Consider the following 21242-nt stretch of genomic DNA (forward strand, 5'->3'; position numbering starts at 1 on the left):
TGATTATACCCTGAAATAAACCAATATTATACATTTAGATTAAGTAATAACATGTTGAGGGAAAAATACACATTCCCTAGGAATTCCTTACTTTGCGGTACGTTGAATTTAGGAGTTCCCTGCTTGACAGGTTCAGGCACTATGAAAATATTGCAGCAATAGACTTAAAAAGAGTTGAAACAATAGAGATGAATTAAATTGTCATGAAAATGGGGGTATAAGGTTAGGCCTGTGGATAGTGTTATAAACCTTAGTCTGGGAGAAGGCTGGACCAAGTGTTCCCAGTTCTTGCTTGGCCTCGCCTGGTAGACTGTGATGCCAGACAACAGCTGGTAGCTACTATTAGCATGGCTGTGGGATGGATGGGAAAACCCATTGCCATGGTTACTGAGATGACTTTCCTCACACACATGGGGCAATGGCTAGATCAGGACATCTGGTCAGTGTGTAGTTCTCAGGGGGACGTTAGCTCATTTCATCTAGTAGCAACCATAGAAACTTGGCACTCTAGCACGGAGGACAGTGAATAGAAGAGAAAAAATGAACTGTTTTACCAGCTTTGGAAGTCTAATATCAGATGACTCTGGAAGAAGGTTTGATTGGAGTTTATCATTGTAGATCTCAAAAGAAGTAACAATGCAACCACTTTTTCAGCCCTTCTTATATACGCAGAAAGGAAGTGCAGCAATAAAGTTAGAACTTAATGAAGGATTTCCAGATCTCAGAAACTTAAAGAAAGTTACCAGTATTTAGTTTTAATCTTTGATTATATGCAAAGAGAGCATTTATAAATGTATGCATGGGTGAATTCTTCATAAAGGTAGCTAATAAACCCCAATAAAAAAAATAATTATTCTAGCATTCAACAGTTGATTTGAGGTCATTTGATCAAGGGAATTATAATGTGAAGAATACTCATCTTCGAGTCCTAGCGATTTGATGAACAGCAACAAGTTTTTGTGCAGAATACAGAAGTAGATTGCCGGTCTTCTGCGCAGTATAAATTCAATGTTGTCGCCATTGTCGCATCAAACATGATCCTCTGTCTCCAACACTGCCCATCGGCTGCTGCCCAGATGGGGTAGTCCATCGTTAGTCTGACATCTCCGCAGAAACCTGTTCTCCTTGGAGGCCCTGCTGGTAGTGAAACCACCGATGCAGACAAGCATGGCAGTCGAATGTATTATTGGGTGATTTGCTTTAGACCTTAAAAAATATTTAAGGTTAAAAGATAAAAACAAGCAACCCCAATCTTCTCCCTGGTCCCCCTTTCTTTTCATGTACTTAGCAGAATGATTGTTCTTGGTTGTGCAAACACCTGAGGACTCCTTAGTCTTCCCGAAACTTCACTTCTGAAGTAAATGGAAAATTAGCATAAGAATGGAGGCAGTGAGATTTTTTGCCTTTAAAAGATTTATAAGGCACCAGTTCAGTAAGATTTGTGAAAGGAGCCACCAGTGAATTATCGTGTCTCTCAAGCATATCTTGCTAGTCCTACCATCTGATTTAAGTGCTATTCTAGAATTTTACGTTTCTTTCTGATTGGGGATGTCTTCTAAGGGTTAATTGTGCACATCCCATTACAATTTGTAAACCAGAATGGATTAGACACGATCCAGTTTCTCAAAATTCCAGCTAGTATTTACCTCAATCCTTGAATTGTGTCAAGGATAGCTTCTGGATTTCTAAAGGGGTAATATACATTTATTAGTTATTAATGTTGTAAGTTTAGTTCACACTTTTTTTCAGTAATAGCTTAAGGAGAGTTACATTCACGTATACTAGGTTTTACTAAAATGTGCTAAAATTTGCAGTTATGGTGGGATGTTAACCGTGCATGGATACATCCATCCTGCAAAAGCCGGAGCCAGCCAGTCACTGCAGCATCAGTGCAGCAAATAAAATAATAAGCCTGGGCAACTAGAAAAAATGTGTTACACCAACATTGGGGTGAAGAGCTGCCTCCAGTTTGTGCAGGACCGACATACCCATATCTCTCGTACTGTGAATGGAGCCATAATCCTGACTTTCCCAATAAAGGCTGGCCTGCCAGTTCATGCACATCATGGGGTAAACTGTGGTTGCTCCCACCTTCATTGCCCTCCAAATTTGCATCTGCTTCCCTCACTTGATTTCCTCCTTAAATGGATGTAAGAAGAATGATTAAAATTGATCATATCCAAGGGGTCAATCACATAAAGAGATGTGAGTGCAGCAGGAGATAACACCGATACCAGTGGCAGGACACCAGCAGCGGGCCTCCAGAGCACAGATCCTCCCCTCCCCCGAGCCTGCAGAGGAGAAAGTCTTAAAAGGGGGAACCGCTGAGGCCACACCGCCCCCTTTGCCTTCTCCTAACCACACTGGCACTGTGGTGTAAACAAAATAAACAAAAAAAAGACTTTTCCTCTCTCTGTTAAATCCTAGCTCACGTTTGCGGTCCAATACCAGCTCTGGCAGGATACGCATTTCAAATCTGACATTGTAATCACAAAAAAGAAAATAAAATTATTTTTTCTACCTTTTGTTGTCTGGTCATTATTCAAATCTTGTTGGTCTACGGCTCTGGTTGTCTTCTGATAACTTGCTTGCCAGGGTCTCCTTTCTTCTTTCTCCGTATTAACCATCTTTGCCTTCCCCTTCTGTTTCCCTTCCCTCTCCTCCCCCAGCGGTCTGGCATCTTTCCCTTTTTTTTGTCTCCATCCACAGATCCACCTTTTCTCAACTACCCTTTCATCCAGCATCTCTCCCTCCTTCCCCACCATATCTCCTTTTCTTTTCCCAACTACCCTCCTATCTAGTATCTCTATCCCCCCTCCACACCATCCCTTGAGTCCAACTTCTTTCCCTTTCTGTTCCTTTCCTCGCTAAATGGTCCACCATCTTTCTACCTCTCCTCTGTTTTTAGACCCATTATTTCTTCCCCTCAAACTCTGGCATATGCATGTCTCTTTGAACCACCCCCCCTTCCCTCCCTCCCTCCATGTACTTCTACACCAGGGCCCCCCTCCCCTGAAGGCATGCACCCCCCAAGCCCTGTATCCCACCCTTGAAGGCCAGCACCTCCCCCTGAAAGCCTTCATCCCACCCCTGAAGACCTATACCACCCCCCAAAGGCCTGCAATCCCTCCTGAAGGCCTGCACCCCACCCCTGAAGGTTTTCCTGTCCCCCCTGAAGGCCTGTACCACCCCCCGAAGGACTGCGCACCCTCCCCCCCCCGGGAAGGCCTGCATGTTCCCTCTGGCCTCCCACGCACCATTTACCTACTAACAGCAGCCTGCAGAGAAGATCGCTGGGGCTAGCGATCTCTGCAAGCTGCTATAGGTCTTCAGAGCTGTTTCCTCTCCCACGATCCTGCCTCTGATGTCAGGCTGCTGCTAGTAGGTAAATGGTGCATGAGAGGTCAGGGGGGAAGCCGGACACTAGCACTTCCCGGCTGACCCTCCCCCCTCACCCTCTAAAGCAGGTGCGGCAGCGGTCGGCCAGAAAGAGGCAGCGTTTTTGCTCCTGCTTTAGGGGGCGAGGGGGTAGGGTCAGTTACTGAATCGGGAGACCGATTTTTTTGTTTGTTTGTTTTAAATCGATTCACCCGAAGTGAATTGGTGAACCAATTCGAATCGAGCAGCACTACTGCCCAGTTCTACTCAGCCCTGCCCTGTTTCACCCAGATCACGCCCTGTTCTGCCCCAGCCCCACCCATCAACCTGTTCTGATCTTCAGGACCATGTCGGGAGGGTATCTGCTCATGCACAGATGCAGCACTATGATATCACGCACAGGTGCCCTCCCAATACGGTCACAAGGTGGAAGCTTTTGAAGAGCCATCCGGAGCCTGGACATGTCCTCTAAAAAAGACACCTAGGGTGCCTTGAAAATTAGCTCCTCAATATGCTTTAAGCCACTTTGGGCTAGATTCACAAAGCAAACCGATCGTGACCCCGGCCTGATTCACTTGCCTATCTTCCAACCATCCTCCGATCCGTGTTCCTCCGATCGCCCTCATCTGCATGTTAGAGTTTCCTGAATTAGTCGGACCTTCCCGGATCGTTAGTGAATCCTGGCCTTTGGGTCAAAGTTGGGATTCTGCGGGTTGTAAGTGATAAGATTAAATTTGATTAAATCAGATTAGACACATCAGTACCAGACATGATAATCTGAAGGACTAATCGACAAGAGAAATCACCCTTCAAATTTTCATTCTTCCTGCTACTGCTGTGACAAGAGTCCCCTATAATCCCTCCCCAATTAGTTAAATGTGTACAAGGCCCATATTGAAAATGCCTTTGTCTGTCCCACAGCCATGGGTAGGGAGGAGGGGATGTAGCAGTTGCTAATGGATACCTGGCAGGTCTCTATGGCCATGAATAAGAGCTTGTACACTTTCACTCTCCCTCCAAATATCGCAGGTCTCATTTAGGTCAGTGAGCTTTTATCCTAACGTCAACAATGAAAAATGGCTCTGGGTGTAAGTGACTCGTTCTTCCTCCAGTCGCAGGAATCTATAGAACAATCAGTGTTCACTAAACTTGTCTGTAATGCCATTCAAAGTGCTGCCTGACAGGAACCATTCACTGCGTGTCTGTCGCATTGTCTTTTGAACAGTTCACATTTGGAGAACGGTCAGCTCTTCTGTTCTGCAGTGAAGACTGGGGAGCTGTGAATAGAGCAGGACTCCCAGTTCTGGCCTCGCCCAGTTTAGTTTCTCTTCTGTTTCTTTCCTTGATTTTCAACAATAACTGTCATCTTAGATACAGGGCCAAATTGATTTATCCTCCATTTCTTTTAATGTAATGGCAGGAAAAAATCATGCGCATAGGTCTTGGCCGGGGCTGCTTTTTGTAGCTTCAGAAAAAATGATAAGAGATTTGATCTTTTAATACATCAAATGCAGACATATATAAGAGATCTGGAGTGACCTAAAGGTTAGCACAGTGAGACAAGAATCTGGGGAATTAGATTTGATTTCCAATGTGGCTTCTTGTGACCATGGGCAAGTCACTTATCCTTGCACTGCCTCAGGTGTAAAAAGTTGAAATTGCAAGCTCAATAAGGTCAGAGAAGGTACCTATATAGAAGTTTGATTGTGTCAGAGAAAGGATCAAGCTTAGCCAAGACACACAGACCTCAAATAGATTTTGGTTGCTTAGAAATATGGCCTTCCATACTAACAGTGAAGGAGGTTCTGAGGTCAAATTTTAAAAAGTTTCAGAAGAGGTTTTAGACTGAAGAAGACATGGGTGTTAAGAAAGATACTTTCAGACATTTGGTGCAGCAGGGTGGAACATACTGAGTCGAGATCTAGACTGATGGACAAAGTTTGGGAAATTGAGACAGGAGATGAAACAAGGCACTGAAGTGTTGAATGAGGATTTAATTTTATGACAAACTGTAGCCTGGTATAACTGGCCTGAGGTGCTTTCTTGCCTGTCTCTGCTGGAACCAATGACCTAATTACCAATCTGTATCAGTGCATTTGCTGCATATATGTTTAATGTTGTTTCATATTTGGATATTTCTGTTCTCCTCGGTGATTAGCCTGTACAGGTTTCTGTGCTGTTTTTAGTGCCCGAGACATGATGGGAAGAGCAGAATTCTCTCTCCCTCCATCTGATCTGAGGAGAAAGAGAAAGATATAGCAACTGACGGGTCTGGCCATTAGCTTCCAGTGTGTCTGAGTTCCAAAACATCACTCCATATTGAGGCAGCTACCTCAGCTGGTTTATTTCCCTGTTAAACATAAAAGGCCTTAGTTGGTGGTTGTTGGGTTGTTGTTTTTTTTCCAAGTGTGTTGGAGATTAATAAAGACTTGAGAAATATATTATGCCACTGATTTAACTTCTGTCTTTGGAACTTGTGTGTGAGCCATTGACAACGCTCTGGGAGAGAATTGAGTTACTCAAGCAGACTCATTCTGTATGGACAGAATCCTGATCAGCTTAATTATTGCAAGTAACTTCCAAGTACTTAATTGATTACTTATTAAATAATTTTTTGGACTAAGGATATGAAGTCTCGGAACAACCACAGGTTTAAACTTCAAAGATATGCTTGAGTAGAAGATCAAGCAGAGGCTCTGATAGTGCAGTATGGATCTGTGTTACAGAAATTAGGAAAGGGTGCTAGGTAGCGGGTAGGAGCAGTGGAAGGGACAGATTGCTAAGTGGAGCTTCACATGAGTTTGCATCAATATTTAACTGCATGTGAGCTGATATTCAAAGCCAATTAAGTGCTCACCTCACAGTGGTCATTGCATCTACTCAATACTGACCATTCTGGTTTTATGTTTTATGAAAAGTTAGAAGTGAATAAACAAGTTGTAGGTGATGGTAAAGTAAAAACATTGTGAGTTTATTACATTATAAATGTTACAGAGATGCAAATGCTGAGTGGATGTGGACCAAACAGAAGGAGAAATGATTTAGGGAAAGAATCTAATGGTGGACAATTAGGATTCATTAGAAAAATAAGTCAAAAAAAGACAGGAAAAAATGCTGAATAAATTCATGTAAACCGTTCTGAGCTCCCCTGGGAGAATGGTATCGAAAATTGAATGAATGAATAGTAAATTGCTCAAAAGAGACACATTAAAACGACAGTCTCATCTCAAGGTAACAGTATGATGGGCTGTTTTGGAGAGGATTATAAACGATGGATAAAAGGAAGTAAGGATGCACCTTCTGAAAAAATATAGACAGACTGGAGGTTGTCCAGAAAAAGGTATCAAAATGGTGCAAGGCCTGTACCAAAAGCTTTCTGAAGTGTTTAAATATACAGGAAATACATTTCAAGAACAGAGAGACATGGGAGTTAAATGATAAGAGATATTCGGAAACCTCAGGCTCAAACTTATAATTAAGGCACTATAAGCAATAATTGGTGTCCCAGAATTCTGGCTCAGAAGCTTGTAGCCTAGATTCTTAGTTGGGTAGATGGTTTCTCATGAAGCTGTCTCTGGCCACTATGATTGAAATACCTCTACACTACAAGTTTGGAGTGTGTTCTTGTGGAGCTAAGCTCATCCTTGACTATTCCACTGCCATAATTGTAACACAGAATTATTTCCACTAGCCAGCATTTTACATTCCTTTTTCTATGGAACCATGCTTTTGGAAGGAGGCATAAGAGAGGAGTCATGGGTTTCTATATTTGCTTTCTGCAGGAGATTGTCTTGGTGGTGTTCTTCGGAGCTGAATATGTGGTGCGATTGTGGTCTGCAGGATGCCGCAGTAAATATATTGGATTTTGGGGGAGGCTTCGCTTTGCTAGAAAACCAATTTCCATAATAGGTGAGTGTATGTTTGAAAAGAATAATTAGGAAGGTTGCCATTTCTAAATAAGTCAGAGATATATTTATAAGCTTATGTGTGTTATCCGCCCATTCAAAATATACTTAAGGAGATAACCGCTCCATAAAAAAATGTTAATTTAGGCCACTCATACTCTGTCAGACATGGACCTTTGTGTAATGTAGACCCTTAGGGCCAGATTCTCTAAAGCAGTGGTTCTCAATCCTGTCCTAGGGACCCCCCCCAATCAGTCGGGTTTTCAAGATATCTTAATGAATATGCATGAGAGAGATTTGCATACCTGTCACTTCATTATATGCAGATGTCTCTTATGCATATTCATTAGGGATATATTGAAAACCTGACTGGTTTGGGGGGGGGGGGGTCCCTAGAACAGGGTTGAGAACCACTGCTCTAAAGGGTACCTAAAGGTATGGCAAAAGCCCCAAAGCCATTTAAATCTCTATGGGCTTCGGGGCAGTTACCACATTGGCAGCCACTAGCTCAACTTTGTAAAAGGGGGGCAGGAGAGTTAATTGTCAAAATCCCCTTAATAGCTTCAATAATTGAAAATAAAAATAAAAAAGATTAATTGGGCAATATGCACCTATCCGATTCTATAAAAGGTAGGCGCCTATCGCTTGGCATTTAGTGGCACCTAACACCTAAGTGGGCATTTATATGGGCAGAGTGTGACTTAGGTGCTGCTAAGCGTCATTCTCCAAAAACTTAGGTGCCTGAAACATAGGCCTTTAAAACCCTGGCACTGAAGCCTGATTGACCCGCAGGCCAATTTAGACGCCATTTACTGAATCCAGGCCTTGCTTTATAGTATTGCTCTTTTGCCATCATTTTTGTTTTCTGAAACATACAGTCCCTGAAACACTAGTGTGTGCGTGCTCAAAAGCAAAACTAAAATGTTCAAAACGGGGGAAATGACAAAATTAATGTATGGTTAAATTCAAATAAATAAGGGAAACCATATCTATAAAACTGGCACCTGGCTGCATCAGGGCTATATGGTGAAAACACCAGTAATAATTAAACCATCATCAAGAATAAATCATTGCCCAGGATTCACTTAATCTTTGGATCATTTCTGATGGCGACTGATGCTGTTACTCTGCTAATGGACAAATATCTTTGCTAAAATTGGCCCAATTTAGAAGAAGGATTCTGCTTCAGTTATAGGTCAGAGGTTGAAAATGAATCACTTTCAAATTTTCCAAAAGATTAAATGGATCCTGCACATTGATTTATTCTTACTATTTCAGAAGAAAACTTTCAGGTCTGGTTCTCTAACCTTTAAGACTGTAATCACTCTCTAAACGGTTACATTCTAAATTGACTATACTGAATATTATATTGTATACAGGTTCTACTATACAATATGTGCAACTGCCAGTTATTGAGGCTAATATGCTCCATGTTTTAGAACTGAAATCAGCTCTTGTTCATAGAAACATGATGGCAAATGGGCCATCCAGTCTGCCTATCCACAGCATCCACTCTCTACTCCTCTACCTAAGAGATCCCATATGTCTGTCCCAAACTCTGTGTCTCCACCACCTCTAGCAGGAGCCTATTCCATACATCTACCACTCTGTTTGAAAGAAAAAAAAAACCAAAGTATTTCCTTAGATTACTCCTGAGCCTATCACCTCTTAACCTCATTCTATGCCTTCTCACTCTGAAGTTTTCCTTCAAATGAAAGAGATTTGCCTCATGCACATTTTTGCCACATAGGTATTTAAACGTCTCTTATCATGTCTCCCCTCTCCCATCTCCCATCTTTCCTCCAAAGTATACATTTTGAGATCTTTAAGTCTGTCCCTGTATGTCATATGGCATAGACCATTAACCATTTTAGTTGCCTTTCTCTGTTTATATCTTTTTGAAAGTGTGGCCTCCAGAACTGTACACAACATTCTGAATGAGGTCTCACTAGAGTCTTATAAAGGGGCATCAATATCTCCTTTTTTTACTGGCTCTTCCTCTCCCTATGCACCCAAGCATCTTCCTAGCTTTCGCCGCTGTCTTTTCAACCTGTTTGGCCACCTTAAGAGCATCACATACAATTGTACCCAAGTCCCACTCTTCTGTCATGCACATAAGTTCTTCACCCCCTAAACTGTACCGTTCCTTTGGGTATATTTTACGCTGTTAATGGACATGCATAAGATGCACCTGCAACGCACATGCTCACAATGTGCATATAACACACATATATGTCCCTGCTATTGTAAAAGCTATATTTATGGTATAAATGTTATAAATATTATATTAATTTCAGGGCTGAACTATCAGTAAGACACATAAGCGACTGGTCTTGACCAGTTGCTTTTTTTGGATCATAAGTGTTCGCTTTTTTTGTGCATGGCAAAGCAATGTTAAAGCGTCAATCAGTCGGCTAATTTACATGGCATTTCAATATTAATGACCTTATTTGCATGGCCAGATCAGATAATGAGCGATTGTGCAGAAAACCATGCGGTGAGCCATTTTCTGCATCAGGTCGGCAAATAAAATCGTCACTAAATCAGTCAAAACCGGTTTAGCGATGATCGTTAGATGATCACTGACTTTAGTGCATCTAGGCCTCAGAGTTCTGTAATACAGTGCTGTTCAACGTAGTCCTTGAGGCACACCTCATTCCATCAAGTTTTCAGAATATCCACAATGAATATGTATCGGAGAGAGTTGCATGCGCTGCGTCCTTGGATTGTAAATCTATATCATGCATATTCATTTTGGATATCCTAAAAATCTGATGTGACTAGTTATGCCTCAAAGACTAGGTTAATAATAATAATAATAATAACTTTATTTTTGTATACCGCCATACCCAAGGAGTTCTAGGCGGTTTACATTAGATTAACAAAAAATTACAAGTGGTTTAAAAACAATTGAACAATATTAGAGGCAAGCAATAAATAATACGTGGTTCGAAAACAATTGAACAATATTTGGAGCAAGGAGGTAGAATGAAGTTAGGAGAAGAGAGGGGGGTAGGTTAGGGGGGGGAGGGGGTGGGTAGGTTGGGAAAGGAGGTGGAAGGGGGGAGGAGGAGATTGTTGTTCATTGGAGAGGGGTGTTAGGTGTCTTGTCCATGGAATAGGTGAGTTTTGAGAGATTTTCTAAACCCAAGGTAGGTGGGGGCCTCAAGGACAATTTGGGCTAGCCATGGGTTCAGTTTGGCAGCCTGGAAGGCAAAAGTTTTATCAAGGAATCTTTTGTAGTGACATAGTTTTAGGGAGGGGAAGGTGAAGAGTTGAATTCTGCGGGAGCACTTGTTTATGTGATTCAGATAGAAGTGAGGGTTTAAGTAGCTTGGGGATAGGCCAAATACTGTTTTATAGCAGAAGCAGGCAAATTTGAATAGGACTCTGGATTCAAAGGGTAGCCAGTGAAGTTTGTGGTAGAAAGGGGTGACATGTTCCCATTTTTTCAGGCCGAATATGAGGCGGACCGCAGTGTTCTGGATCATTTTTAGTCTTCTAATGGTTTTCTTCGTGGAGCTCAAGTAAATAATATTAAGAAGCACTTGACTGTTAAGAGCCCGTACGCTTAGAAAAACCCGACAAAAACCCTGAGGAAGCCGCGGTTCAATGCGAAACGGGACCCATTGGTATTGATATTATGCAGTCTGGGCCAGTATAAGATAGCAAGCGAATGGCGAGATAAGTAACATCATGCTTGAAAAATCATTAACTTGATTATAGCATTGTGCTCAGCAAAAGTCTAGTAATATGACTTAGCACTTAGCACTTTTCGACACTTAAATAAGTGTTGTTTTTCTGACATAGATTAAGGACTCCTTTTACGAAGGTGCGCTAAGTGTTTTAGCGCATGGTAGCCAAAAACCTACCGCCTGCTCAAAAGGCTGCGGTAGCGACTAGCGCGCGGGGCAATTTAGTGCACGCTTTTCCGTGCGTTAAGGCCCTAATGCGCCTTCGTAAAAGGAGCCCTAAATGTTGACTCCAAACAAAGAAAAGTAAAAAAGATTTTTAGAATATAATATTTAAAGATTTAAAAATTAACTTGATAATTAAAAATTATTTATACATGAAGTTTGATTTTGAAAAATTTGAGATAAAGAAAAGAAATTATTTAATACACTATATAAGGGTAATTAGGAAAATGAAAGAGAACCATCATCACTAAAATTAGGGCTGAGCCTATATGATCCCCTTTTGTGATATTCTGAGACTATTTCTTTCATTTAGTGATAGACATCTTCACTAATTTGCCTTGTGGCAAATTATTTTTCATATTTAGCTTTGAATTTCTTTGGTTCTTGGCCCATTTGTTCTAAAACTTAGGCCACTTCTCCACTCTATTGTGCCCTTCACTTGTACAACTGTTATTTATTTTATAATTTTTCTAGTTTAATTTCTACAGAGCGCTGTGTAGTGCTAATTCTTCAAGTCATTAATTTAAAGAAAACCCAAAAGGCTGGGTAGATATTTTATCTAGCTAAAGAATGCTAAGATGTAAACTTTTGGGATGATACAGTTTCCTTCTAAAGTGGTAATAACATCATGTTGTCTTGAGGAGGGAACTGCCATGGAGTCTGCTTGTGTCTTCTTGGTTGGCCTTACCAGAGGATTGTCTTTATCTCAATGGTTTACCTCCATTGGTTGCCATCCAAGGTAGAGTACCCCTTCTTTCAGGTTGTGTGTGTGTGTGTGTGTGTTGGGGGGGGGATTGTGTAGAGCACTCTTGTGAGCGCGGCTGTTGACTCTACCAGTTCCGTGCGCTGGAACAAGAAGTTGACTTCAGAGGGGTTGGGGGCTTGTGGAATCGACTGCCACACACCCCAGACTACAGTCTTGCGGCTTCTCTCTGCACCCCCTTACCAGCTACACTTGGGGTGGTCCACCCCCATTCTGCCCTCAGTATGCCACTGTTCCATCCCACAACCTTCCTGGTTTTCATTACACCAATTTATTTTGGAAGCTAGTACAGTACTCCAGGGGTGATAGACTGGTAGACCACGAAGGTAACGCGAATCTATCGCCTTCGCGTTCTACTTGCTTCCCGACTCAGAAGCGCTGAGCCGACCAACTTCCTCCACCCGACGTCAACTCTGATGTCAGAGAGGAAGTTACGGGCCAGCCAATCGCTGCCTGGCTGGCCTGGAACTTCCTCTCCGACTTCAGAAATGACGTTGGGTAGAGGAAATCTGGTCAGCCTGTCGCTTCTGTGTGGGGAAGCAGGGAGAGCTTGGAACGGCGGTGGTTTGGAGGCCTGTTCCCCGATGATAGTGGCAGTGGCTTGGGAGCAGGTAGACAGAAAGAAAAGGGGCATGGAGAGAGAAAGACACAGAAAGAAAGAGGGGCAGGGAGACTGAAAGAAAGAAAGAAAGGGGGGACAGGAAGACAGAAAGAAAGGGGAGGGGGGCAGGGAGAAAGGAAGAAAAAGTTGGCGGAGGGAATGAGGTCTGGAAGCATACAGCAGGCTGAAAGAAGGGAAGAAATATTGGATGCACAGTCAGAAGAATAAAGTGCAACCAGAGACTCATGAAATCACCAGACAACAAAGGTAGGAAAAATGATTTTATTTTTAATTTAGTGATCAAAATGTGTCCGTTTTGAGAATTTATATCTGCTGTCTACATTTTGCACTATGGCCCCCTTTTACTAAACCACAATAGCGATTTTTAGCGCAGGGAGCCTATGAGCATCGAGAGCAGTGCAGGGCATTCATCGCAGCTCTCTGTGCTAAAAAATGGTATCGCAGTTTAGTAAAAAGGGAGGGGGTATATTTTTGTATAGTTGTTTCTGAGGTGACATTGCATTAAGTCAACTGCCTTGACCTCTTTGAAAACCCGTGGAATATAAATGATTAACATTTTCTCTGCATACAGTGTCCTTTGTGGGGTTTTTTTAAAATTTTATTGTTGGTAGATCATTTTAACTTGGTCATTTTAAAAGTAGCTTTCAAAGGACAGGAGACAAGATGGCGACAGGAGTGGACGTGTGAGTCTAAGCTCCCGCTCTAGCATTAACAACTTTACCTGCTAACGTTCTCTTCAGTTTGGTTTTGATGCCTAAGAGAAGGGGACGGCAGAGGGATATGCCTCTTCCCTTGGCCGCGACTTCAACTCCGTGTCAAACTGCGATCACATCATACGCAGTTCCGATGGCGTTGGGCGGATCCGCAGCTGAGCTCCAGGAGCAGCTCAGTTTGGACGGCGACGCATCGCTGAGCCCTCTGGGACCTGACCCCCCTCCTCCCCCGAGCAGCGCAACGGAGTTGCTATTTCCTGTAGAGGGATTTCGGCAACAGCCGATTCAGGAGATACCCCTGTTGCAGGCGAACTTGGAGAGAAGAACAGGAGAAGGAGGAGGAGCACTGCAGGCAAGCGGTGGTGAGAGTGGGGGAGGTGAAACTCGGGAAGGAGAGCGGGAACCCGGGTTACCTCATCTCAAGCCGCTTGTGAAACCGGCGGTGGTTACACTGGATTCACTGTGGGGAGCAATTGAAAATCTTCAAACAGTATGTATTGGATTTATTTCCTTGATGGCTGAAGTTTCTACTAAAGTTAACAAACTGGAAACTGTTTCTTGTGATCAAGTGAAACAAGTAGGAGATATTGAAAAATCTATAACTGAGATTAAATCTTTAAATAACCAACATGCAAAGGATAAAGTTTTTCTTCTTCGTAAAATTGAAAACTTGGAAAATCAAAATAGGAGTTTAAATTTGAGGATTCTAAACTTTCCTATGTCTAAATTTAAAACTCCTAGGGAATTATTTAAGGATTTCCTGGTTTCCATATTAAAAATTGTGGAAATGAATATACCACCTTTGCAAAAGATTTATTATCTAAAAAGGACAATAAAAGAGCCTGATACAACTACTGAACAAGATTTAACAACTTTCTTGGAATCATCAAATCTTGAATTGTCCGGACAAGCTACATTGGTAATATCCCTGGTATTCCATCAGGATAAAGAAATGATTCTGAAATTGTATTATGGTTTAAAACAAGTTTCTTTTTTGGGAGAAAGAATATATATATATCTGGATATTTCAAAATGGACTCAGACTAGAAGGAAAGAATTTCTTACATATCGGGAAAAAGTTCTATCACTAGGAGCTTCTTTTCAGTTAAGATTTCCGTGTAAATGTTTTATTGTATTTCAAAATAATAGATATATTTTTTATGATTCGCAGCAGCTACATTTCTTTCTAGAGGGAAAAGGAGTTTCATTTGCACCATAGTGATTTTCGGTATAACTCAAGTCTATCATTATTATTAAACCATCGGTTTTCACTTAATTTCCTTTAAATTTTTAATATGTAATCTTTCCTGGAAGAATTTCTCTCTCCTTGTCTCCTTCCTCCTTTATTGAGGACTATGTTAAAAAAAAAGTATGGGTTATTTCTTTTTTGTTAATATATTGATCCAATAATGAAAATTGATTTATTTCTGTATAATTATTATGACTACTAAAAGAAATATTGGATGTATTAATACCGTTTATTGCCTGTTAAGCACAATTGTTGTTTATTTGAAAATTTAAATAAAGAATTATAAATAAATAAATAAATAAATAAAAGTAGCTTGCAAGCCCAAAAAGTGTGGGCACCCCTGCCGTACTCGATCCACCTTATACATATTAAATGTTGATAACAAAGAGGCTTTGAGAAACTTTTGGGCTTTGTGTTGACACCACTCTTCCGGTGTTGTACAGCTAATTTAAAATAGCATTCAAATAAATTAAAACTGAATTTTAATGATTATTTTCTTCTCCAGATTTAATTGTCGTGGTGGCATCGGTGATAGTTCTTTGTGTGGGTTCCAATGGACAGGTCTTTGCAACATCAGCAATCAGGTAATAGTGTGCAAGTGTTTTTACTTTTCAGCTTAAGATCTTGTATTCCATTGTTTCCCATCCTGGAGACACACCAGGCCATTTGGGTTTGCCGGATTATTATAATGAATATGCATGCGAGATTTGCATACACTGGCTATCCAGTGTATTCAGATTTCTCCCATGCATGTTTGTTGTGGATATTGTGAAAACCAGAATGGTTAGGTATGCTACAGGTATAGAGTTGGGAAACACTGGTGTATTCCACTGGATCATAGTCATAGGCAAAAAAAGTGACTTGTCCAGGGTCACCCAAAAGTAGTAGAGCAGTGGGAAACACCTAGCCAGTCGGCTTTTCAGGATATCAGTGATGAATATTCATGAGAGAAATTTGCATGCACTATCCCGAAGGTATAAATCTACCCCATGCACGTTCATTGTGGATATCCACAAAACCTGACTGGCTTGATGTGGCCAAAGAGCCTGGGTTGAGGACTCTGTAGTGGGTTTTTAGCCCAGCATGTCATGGCTGCTAAAAAAGCACATAGAATGGTAAGACTTATTAAAAAAGGGATGAGGAACAAAATAGAGAATGTCACCATGCCTTGGTATGACTGCACCTTAAATTCTGTATGCAGTTTGATCCCTCTATCACAGAAATTATATAGCAGAACTAGAAAAGTTCCGAGAAGGATGGCAAAGAGTAGATCAAATTGAAGGGGGGTTGTGTTATATGTTATAGAGAATTGATTCAAACAAAATAAACATTCTGCATGACATAGATAGCAGTGTGGAATCCATATGGATAGAAATTCCATGTGTGAAAGGAAGGAATATACAGTAGAGAATGACACAGTGACAAAATTCATCATGTAGAAGGACTGAGGTTGAAATAGACACTAGAAAATGACATGGGATTATTTCCTGCGGTTATCCGCGGGGACGGGGACGGTGATGAATTTTGTCAACGTGTCATTCTCTAATATACAGCTTAAAACAAGAGGGGGAGCTATTTTAGATTTGGAATGCAGGGCATATTATAGGAGGTAACTGTTGGGTCCGCTGAGAAACAGTGATCATAACATAGTAACATAGTAAATGACGGCAGATAAAGACCTGAACGGTCCATCCAGTCTGCCCATACCCCTCGGCCATGTCTAATATAACCAATAGGAAAATTTTCCTTTTATCGAAACCAATTCGGATATTATTTAAAAAAAAAATGGATATAAAATTTGAGCTGATATTTGGAGTGATGTTGCTAAATACATCTACTGTAGTGATATTTAATTTTCAAAAGAGCAACTATGATAACATGATGAAAATGGTTAAAAAGTTATAAGGACTGTAAACTAGGAATGGATGTTATTAAAAAATAACATTTTGGCAGCCCAGACCAGATATATTTCACATATTAACAAAGATGGAAAGAAGAGAAAACAAGAGCTGGAATGGTTAAAAAGTGAAGTGAAAGAGGCTATTGGAGCAAAAAAAAAATCCTTTGAAGAATGGAAAAAGGATCCAAATGAAGAAAATAAGGAGAGACTGGCAAGTTAGATGCAAAATGTCGATAAAGAAAGTTTAAAAAGAATATGAAGAGAGACTTGGTAAAGAGGAAAAAACTCTTAGTAACAATTTTTTTAGGTACTTCAGAAGCAGAAAACTTGTGAAGAAATCCATGGGACTGTTGGATGATCAAGGAATAAAAGGGGTGCTCAGGGAAGATAAGGCCACAACAGAGAGACTGAGGGCTCCTTTTACTAAGCTGCGATAGCGTTTTTAGCGCACACTAAACCCGCGCTAAAAACGCTATCACAGCTTAGTAAAAGGAGCCCTGAATTAATTTTTTGCTTCGGTCTTTACAGAAGATGTAAGAGCTCTACCTGAACCATAAATGGGTTTCAAAGGTGATGATGCGGAGGAACTGAAAAAAATCTTGGTGAACCTGGAAGACATACGAAGCCAAGTTGACAAGTTAGAGTTCTAAATCACCTGGACCGGATGGTATAAATCCCAGGGTTCTGAAAGAACTCAAATATGAAATTGCTGATCTGCTGTTAGTGTAACCTGTTGTTAAAATTGTCTGTAGTACCTGAAGATTGGAGGATGTCCAATGTTAACCAAATTTTTAAAAAGTTTTCTGGGGAGATCTGGGAAATTACAGATGGGTAAGCCTGACTTCAGTGCCAGGCAAAATATGGAAACAATTATAAAAAATAAAATTGTGAAACACAGACAAATATGATTTAATGGGACAGAGTCAGCATAGGTTCAGCCAAGGGAGGTCTTGCCTCACCAAATTGCTTGACTTCTTTGAAGGTGTGAATAAATATGTGGATAAAGGTGAGCTGGTTGATGTAGTGTTATCTAATTTTCAGAAAGCTTTTGACAAAGTTCCTCATGAGATGCCCCTGAGAAAATTTAAAGTCATGGTATAGGAGGCAATGTTCAGTTGTGGAATTGGTTATCATAGAGAAGGTAGGGTTAAATGGACATTTTTCTCAATGGATGAAGGTAAATAGAGTGATGCAGGGATCTGTTCTGCGACTGGTGCTATTTAATTTGTTTATAAATGATCTGGAAATTGGAACGACAAGTGAGGTGATTAAATTTGCAAATTGTTCAAAGTTGTTAAAATGCATGCAGATTGTGAAAAAATTGCAGGCAGATCTTAAGAAATTGGAAGACTTGGCATCCAAATGGCAGATGAAATTTAATGTAGACAAATGCAAAGTGATGCACATTGGGAACAATAACCCAAATCATAGTTACCAGATGCTAGGGTCTACCTTGGGAGTCGGCACCCAAGAACAAGATCTGGGTGTCATTGCTGACACCTTCTGTCCGGCCAGAAAGCAAACAAGGTGCTAGGAATTATTAGAAAAAGAATGGTAAACAAGACTAAGAATGTCATAGTGCCTCTGTATCTCTCCATGGTGCAATCTCACCTTGAGCATTTTGTTCAATTCTGGTCGCCTTATCTCAAAAAAGATAATAGCAGAACTAGAAAAAGGGTCAAAGAAGAGTGACCAAGATGAGGTTCAAAGAAGAGTGATAAAGGGGATGGAACTCCTCTCGTATGAGGAAAGACTAAAGAGGTTATTGAAGTCTACAGAATCCTGAGTGGTGTAGAACGGATAAAAGTGGATTGATTTTTTTTACTCCATCAAAAATTACAGACTAGGGGATGCTCGATGAAGTTACAGGCAGGTACTTTTAAAACCAAGAGGAGGAAATATTTTTCACTAAGAGTTAAGTTCTGGAATGCATTGCCAGATGATGTGGTATGAGTCATATAGCTAGTTTAAAAAAGGTTTGGACCAGTTCCTGGAGGACAAGCCCATAGTCTGCTGTTGAGACAGATAGGAGAAGTTACTGCTAGCCTTGGATTGGTAGCATGGAATGTTGCTACTCTTTGGGGCTCCAGAATGTTGCTACTATTTGAGTTTCTGCCAGGTACTTGTGACCTGGATTGGTCTCCATGAAGACAGGATGCTGGGCTAGATGGACCATTAGTCTGACCCAATAAGATTATTCTTAAGTTCTCATGTAAGGTGAAAAGAAGAAAAAAAACCAGGTAAACGTCTCTTATCTATACCCTTCTCCTCCACTGCCAACTCCAAACTTATATCTTTCTGCACCGCATGCCTGGATTAGACTTACTGAGTCACTACATGAAGCTCCATCTCTGGCCCTATTCAAATCTAGGCTGAAGGCCCACTGTTTTATTCAGTATTCGTGTCTGTTTTAATCACTTGCACCATAAGTAATTCCATAATCCTTTATTTGTGCTGTTTGTCTGTCTTGATTACATTGTAAGTTCTGTTGAGTTGGGACATGTTTAGGGTACAGCGCTGCATTCATCGAGCAGCACTATAGAAATGAGTAATAGTAGAGCACCTCCCTTATGAAAAATGGCTAAACAGATTGGGACTCTTCAGCTTGGAGAAATGGCAATGGAGAGAGAGATGATAGAAATTTTGCTGGAATGGAGAAATAGGGAATAATAATAATTTATTTTCTTATATACCGCCCCACTAACAATTCTAGGCGGTTCACAACAAAGGAACAGAGACATTTCAGTTAAAAAATACAATACAATTTAAAAAAAACACAGCTACTATGAATACAACATCCATTAAATGCAAAATCAAATAAAAAGTTAATTAAAAATACATAGCCTAATAAAAACACCATCTTAAATATCAACTCTCAAAAGGGTCCAGAGAAGAGAGACTAAGATGGTTAAGGGGCTGGAGGAGTTGTCATACAGTGAAAGATTAGAGAAACTGGGCCTCTTCTCCTTCGAACAGAGGAGATTGAGAAGGGACATGATCGAAACATTCAAGGTACTGAAGGGAATAGACTTTGTAGATAAGGACAGGTTGTTCACCCTCTCCAAGGTAGGGAGAACGAGAGGGCACTCTCTAAAATTGAAAGGGGATAGATTCCGTACGAACATAAGGAAGTTCTTCTTCACCCAGAGAGTGGTAGAAAACTGGAACGCTCTTCCAGAGTCTGTCATAGGGAAGAACACCCTCCAGGGATTCAAGACAAAGTTAGACAAGTTCCTACTGAACCAGAACATACGCAAGTAGGGCTAGTCTCAGTTAGGGCGCTAACCTTTGACCAGAGGGCCATCGTGTGAGCGGACTGCTGAGTACGATGGACCACCGGTCTGACCCAGCAGCGGCAATTCTTGTGTTCTAAACATTCTTGTTTATCAAATAGGTAAGTTTTAAGTAATTTCCTAAATGTAAGATAAGAATTTCCTGAATGTAAGAATTTCCTAAATGTAAGATAAGAATAGGCTTGGGTATCCAGGAATTCATCTTCCCTGCCTGATATTCCAATGTCCTGTCCAAAAAAGTCTTGTAACGACAGGCCCTTGGGGTAGGGAAGAGGAACATACCTGAATTTCTGGTACACTTTATAGAATTAGACAATTTCAGGTAAGACACCAAATAAGAGGGTAGGTAATAAACCGAAAAGAGCCTTATAACACACCCAAACTTAAAAAATACTCTGGCCTCAAAAGGCAACCAATGCAGTCTGACATTAAAAGGACTGACATGATCATATTTCTTAAGACCAAAGATCAAATGGACTGCTGCATTCTGAACTAGTTGGAGTCTTAATAAAATCTTTTTTGGTAGCCCCAAATAAACAATATTACAATTATCCAAAGTAGACAGTACAGTAGACTGGACCAGTAACCGAAAGGAGTCAGTATCAAAATACTTCTTAATGGTCCTCAAATTTCCACAAGATTAACATTTCAAAGAACGCAAAAATAAGAGGGCACTGTGAAAGTTAGTTATTTTTTTACACACCATATAATTAAGCTGTAGAATCTACTGCTGGAAGATATGGTCAAAGCAACTAATAGTTGGATTCAAAAGAGGTTTGGACAAGATTCTGGAGAAGAAGTTGATAAAAATTACCAAGTAGACCTTTGCTCATGCTTGGAAATTAACTATGAGAAATAGAGGTCCATTTTTGCATCTACCATATACTTATGATCCAAACTAGCTTCTATTGAAGACAGAATGTAGGGTTTGATGGATTGTGGTCTGACTCTGGCTGGATTTTCTTACGTTTCTCCATAATTTGTTGACCAAGAGAACTAATTGCATTAAAGACCTCACTTTGAAAAAAGTGTCCTGGGTCACTCAGAGTAATGATATTAGCAATGCAAGGAAGGGGTCCTGAATGTCTCCTCAATTAGTCCAGGGCTCTGACACTACTAGGCTACTCTTTCTCCCCTCTTAAGTATTCCATATTATTCCATATGTTGTTTCAGAGGTATCCGGTTTCTGCAAATCCTCCGAATGTTGCATGTTGATCGCCAGGGTGGAACTTGGAGGCTACTGGGATCAGTTGTTTTTATCCATAGGCAGGTAAGCTGAGAGAGAGCAATGCCATAAATTGGTGTATTTTTGGTTTGGTTGCACACTCCAGCATCAATCAAGTCCAACATTTTGCTTATAATTGCATTTATGATACTGTGTTGTTTTAAGCTGCATAATTTGCATTTATAACTTTTTTTATAGTTTAGCAGGCTGCTGTATGTTAGGGCAATGGGAGCATCCACTTTTTCCTGATAGTCAGATATGATCAGTTATGATGTAT

General features: G+C 40.7%; 1 protein-coding gene across 8 annotated transcripts in view; it reads left to right on the plus strand.

The window, feature by feature from the left end:
* KCNQ1 (potassium voltage-gated channel subfamily Q member 1) overlaps window positions 1-21242 on the plus strand; it is a 705822-nt gene that overhangs the window by 210782 nt on the left and 473798 nt on the right. For 7 of the 8 annotated variants that reach the window (XM_033928568.1, XM_033928567.1, XM_033928571.1 and 4 more), the window contains 3 exons: window positions 7161-7287; window positions 15053-15131; window positions 20914-21010. In XM_033928568.1, the coding sequence (XP_033784459.1) occupies window positions 7161-7287; window positions 15053-15131; window positions 20914-21010 (303 nt within the window). The remainder of the gene's footprint in view (window positions 1-7160; window positions 7288-15052; window positions 15132-20913; window positions 21011-21242) is intronic. The other variant, XM_033928572.1, reaches the window with a different exon arrangement.

Source organism: Geotrypetes seraphini, chromosome 19 (assembly GCF_902459505.1).
Source record: "Geotrypetes seraphini chromosome 19, aGeoSer1.1, whole genome shotgun sequence".
In the NCBI taxonomy this organism is placed as follows: Eukaryota; Metazoa; Chordata; class Amphibia; order Gymnophiona; family Dermophiidae; genus Geotrypetes; species Geotrypetes seraphini.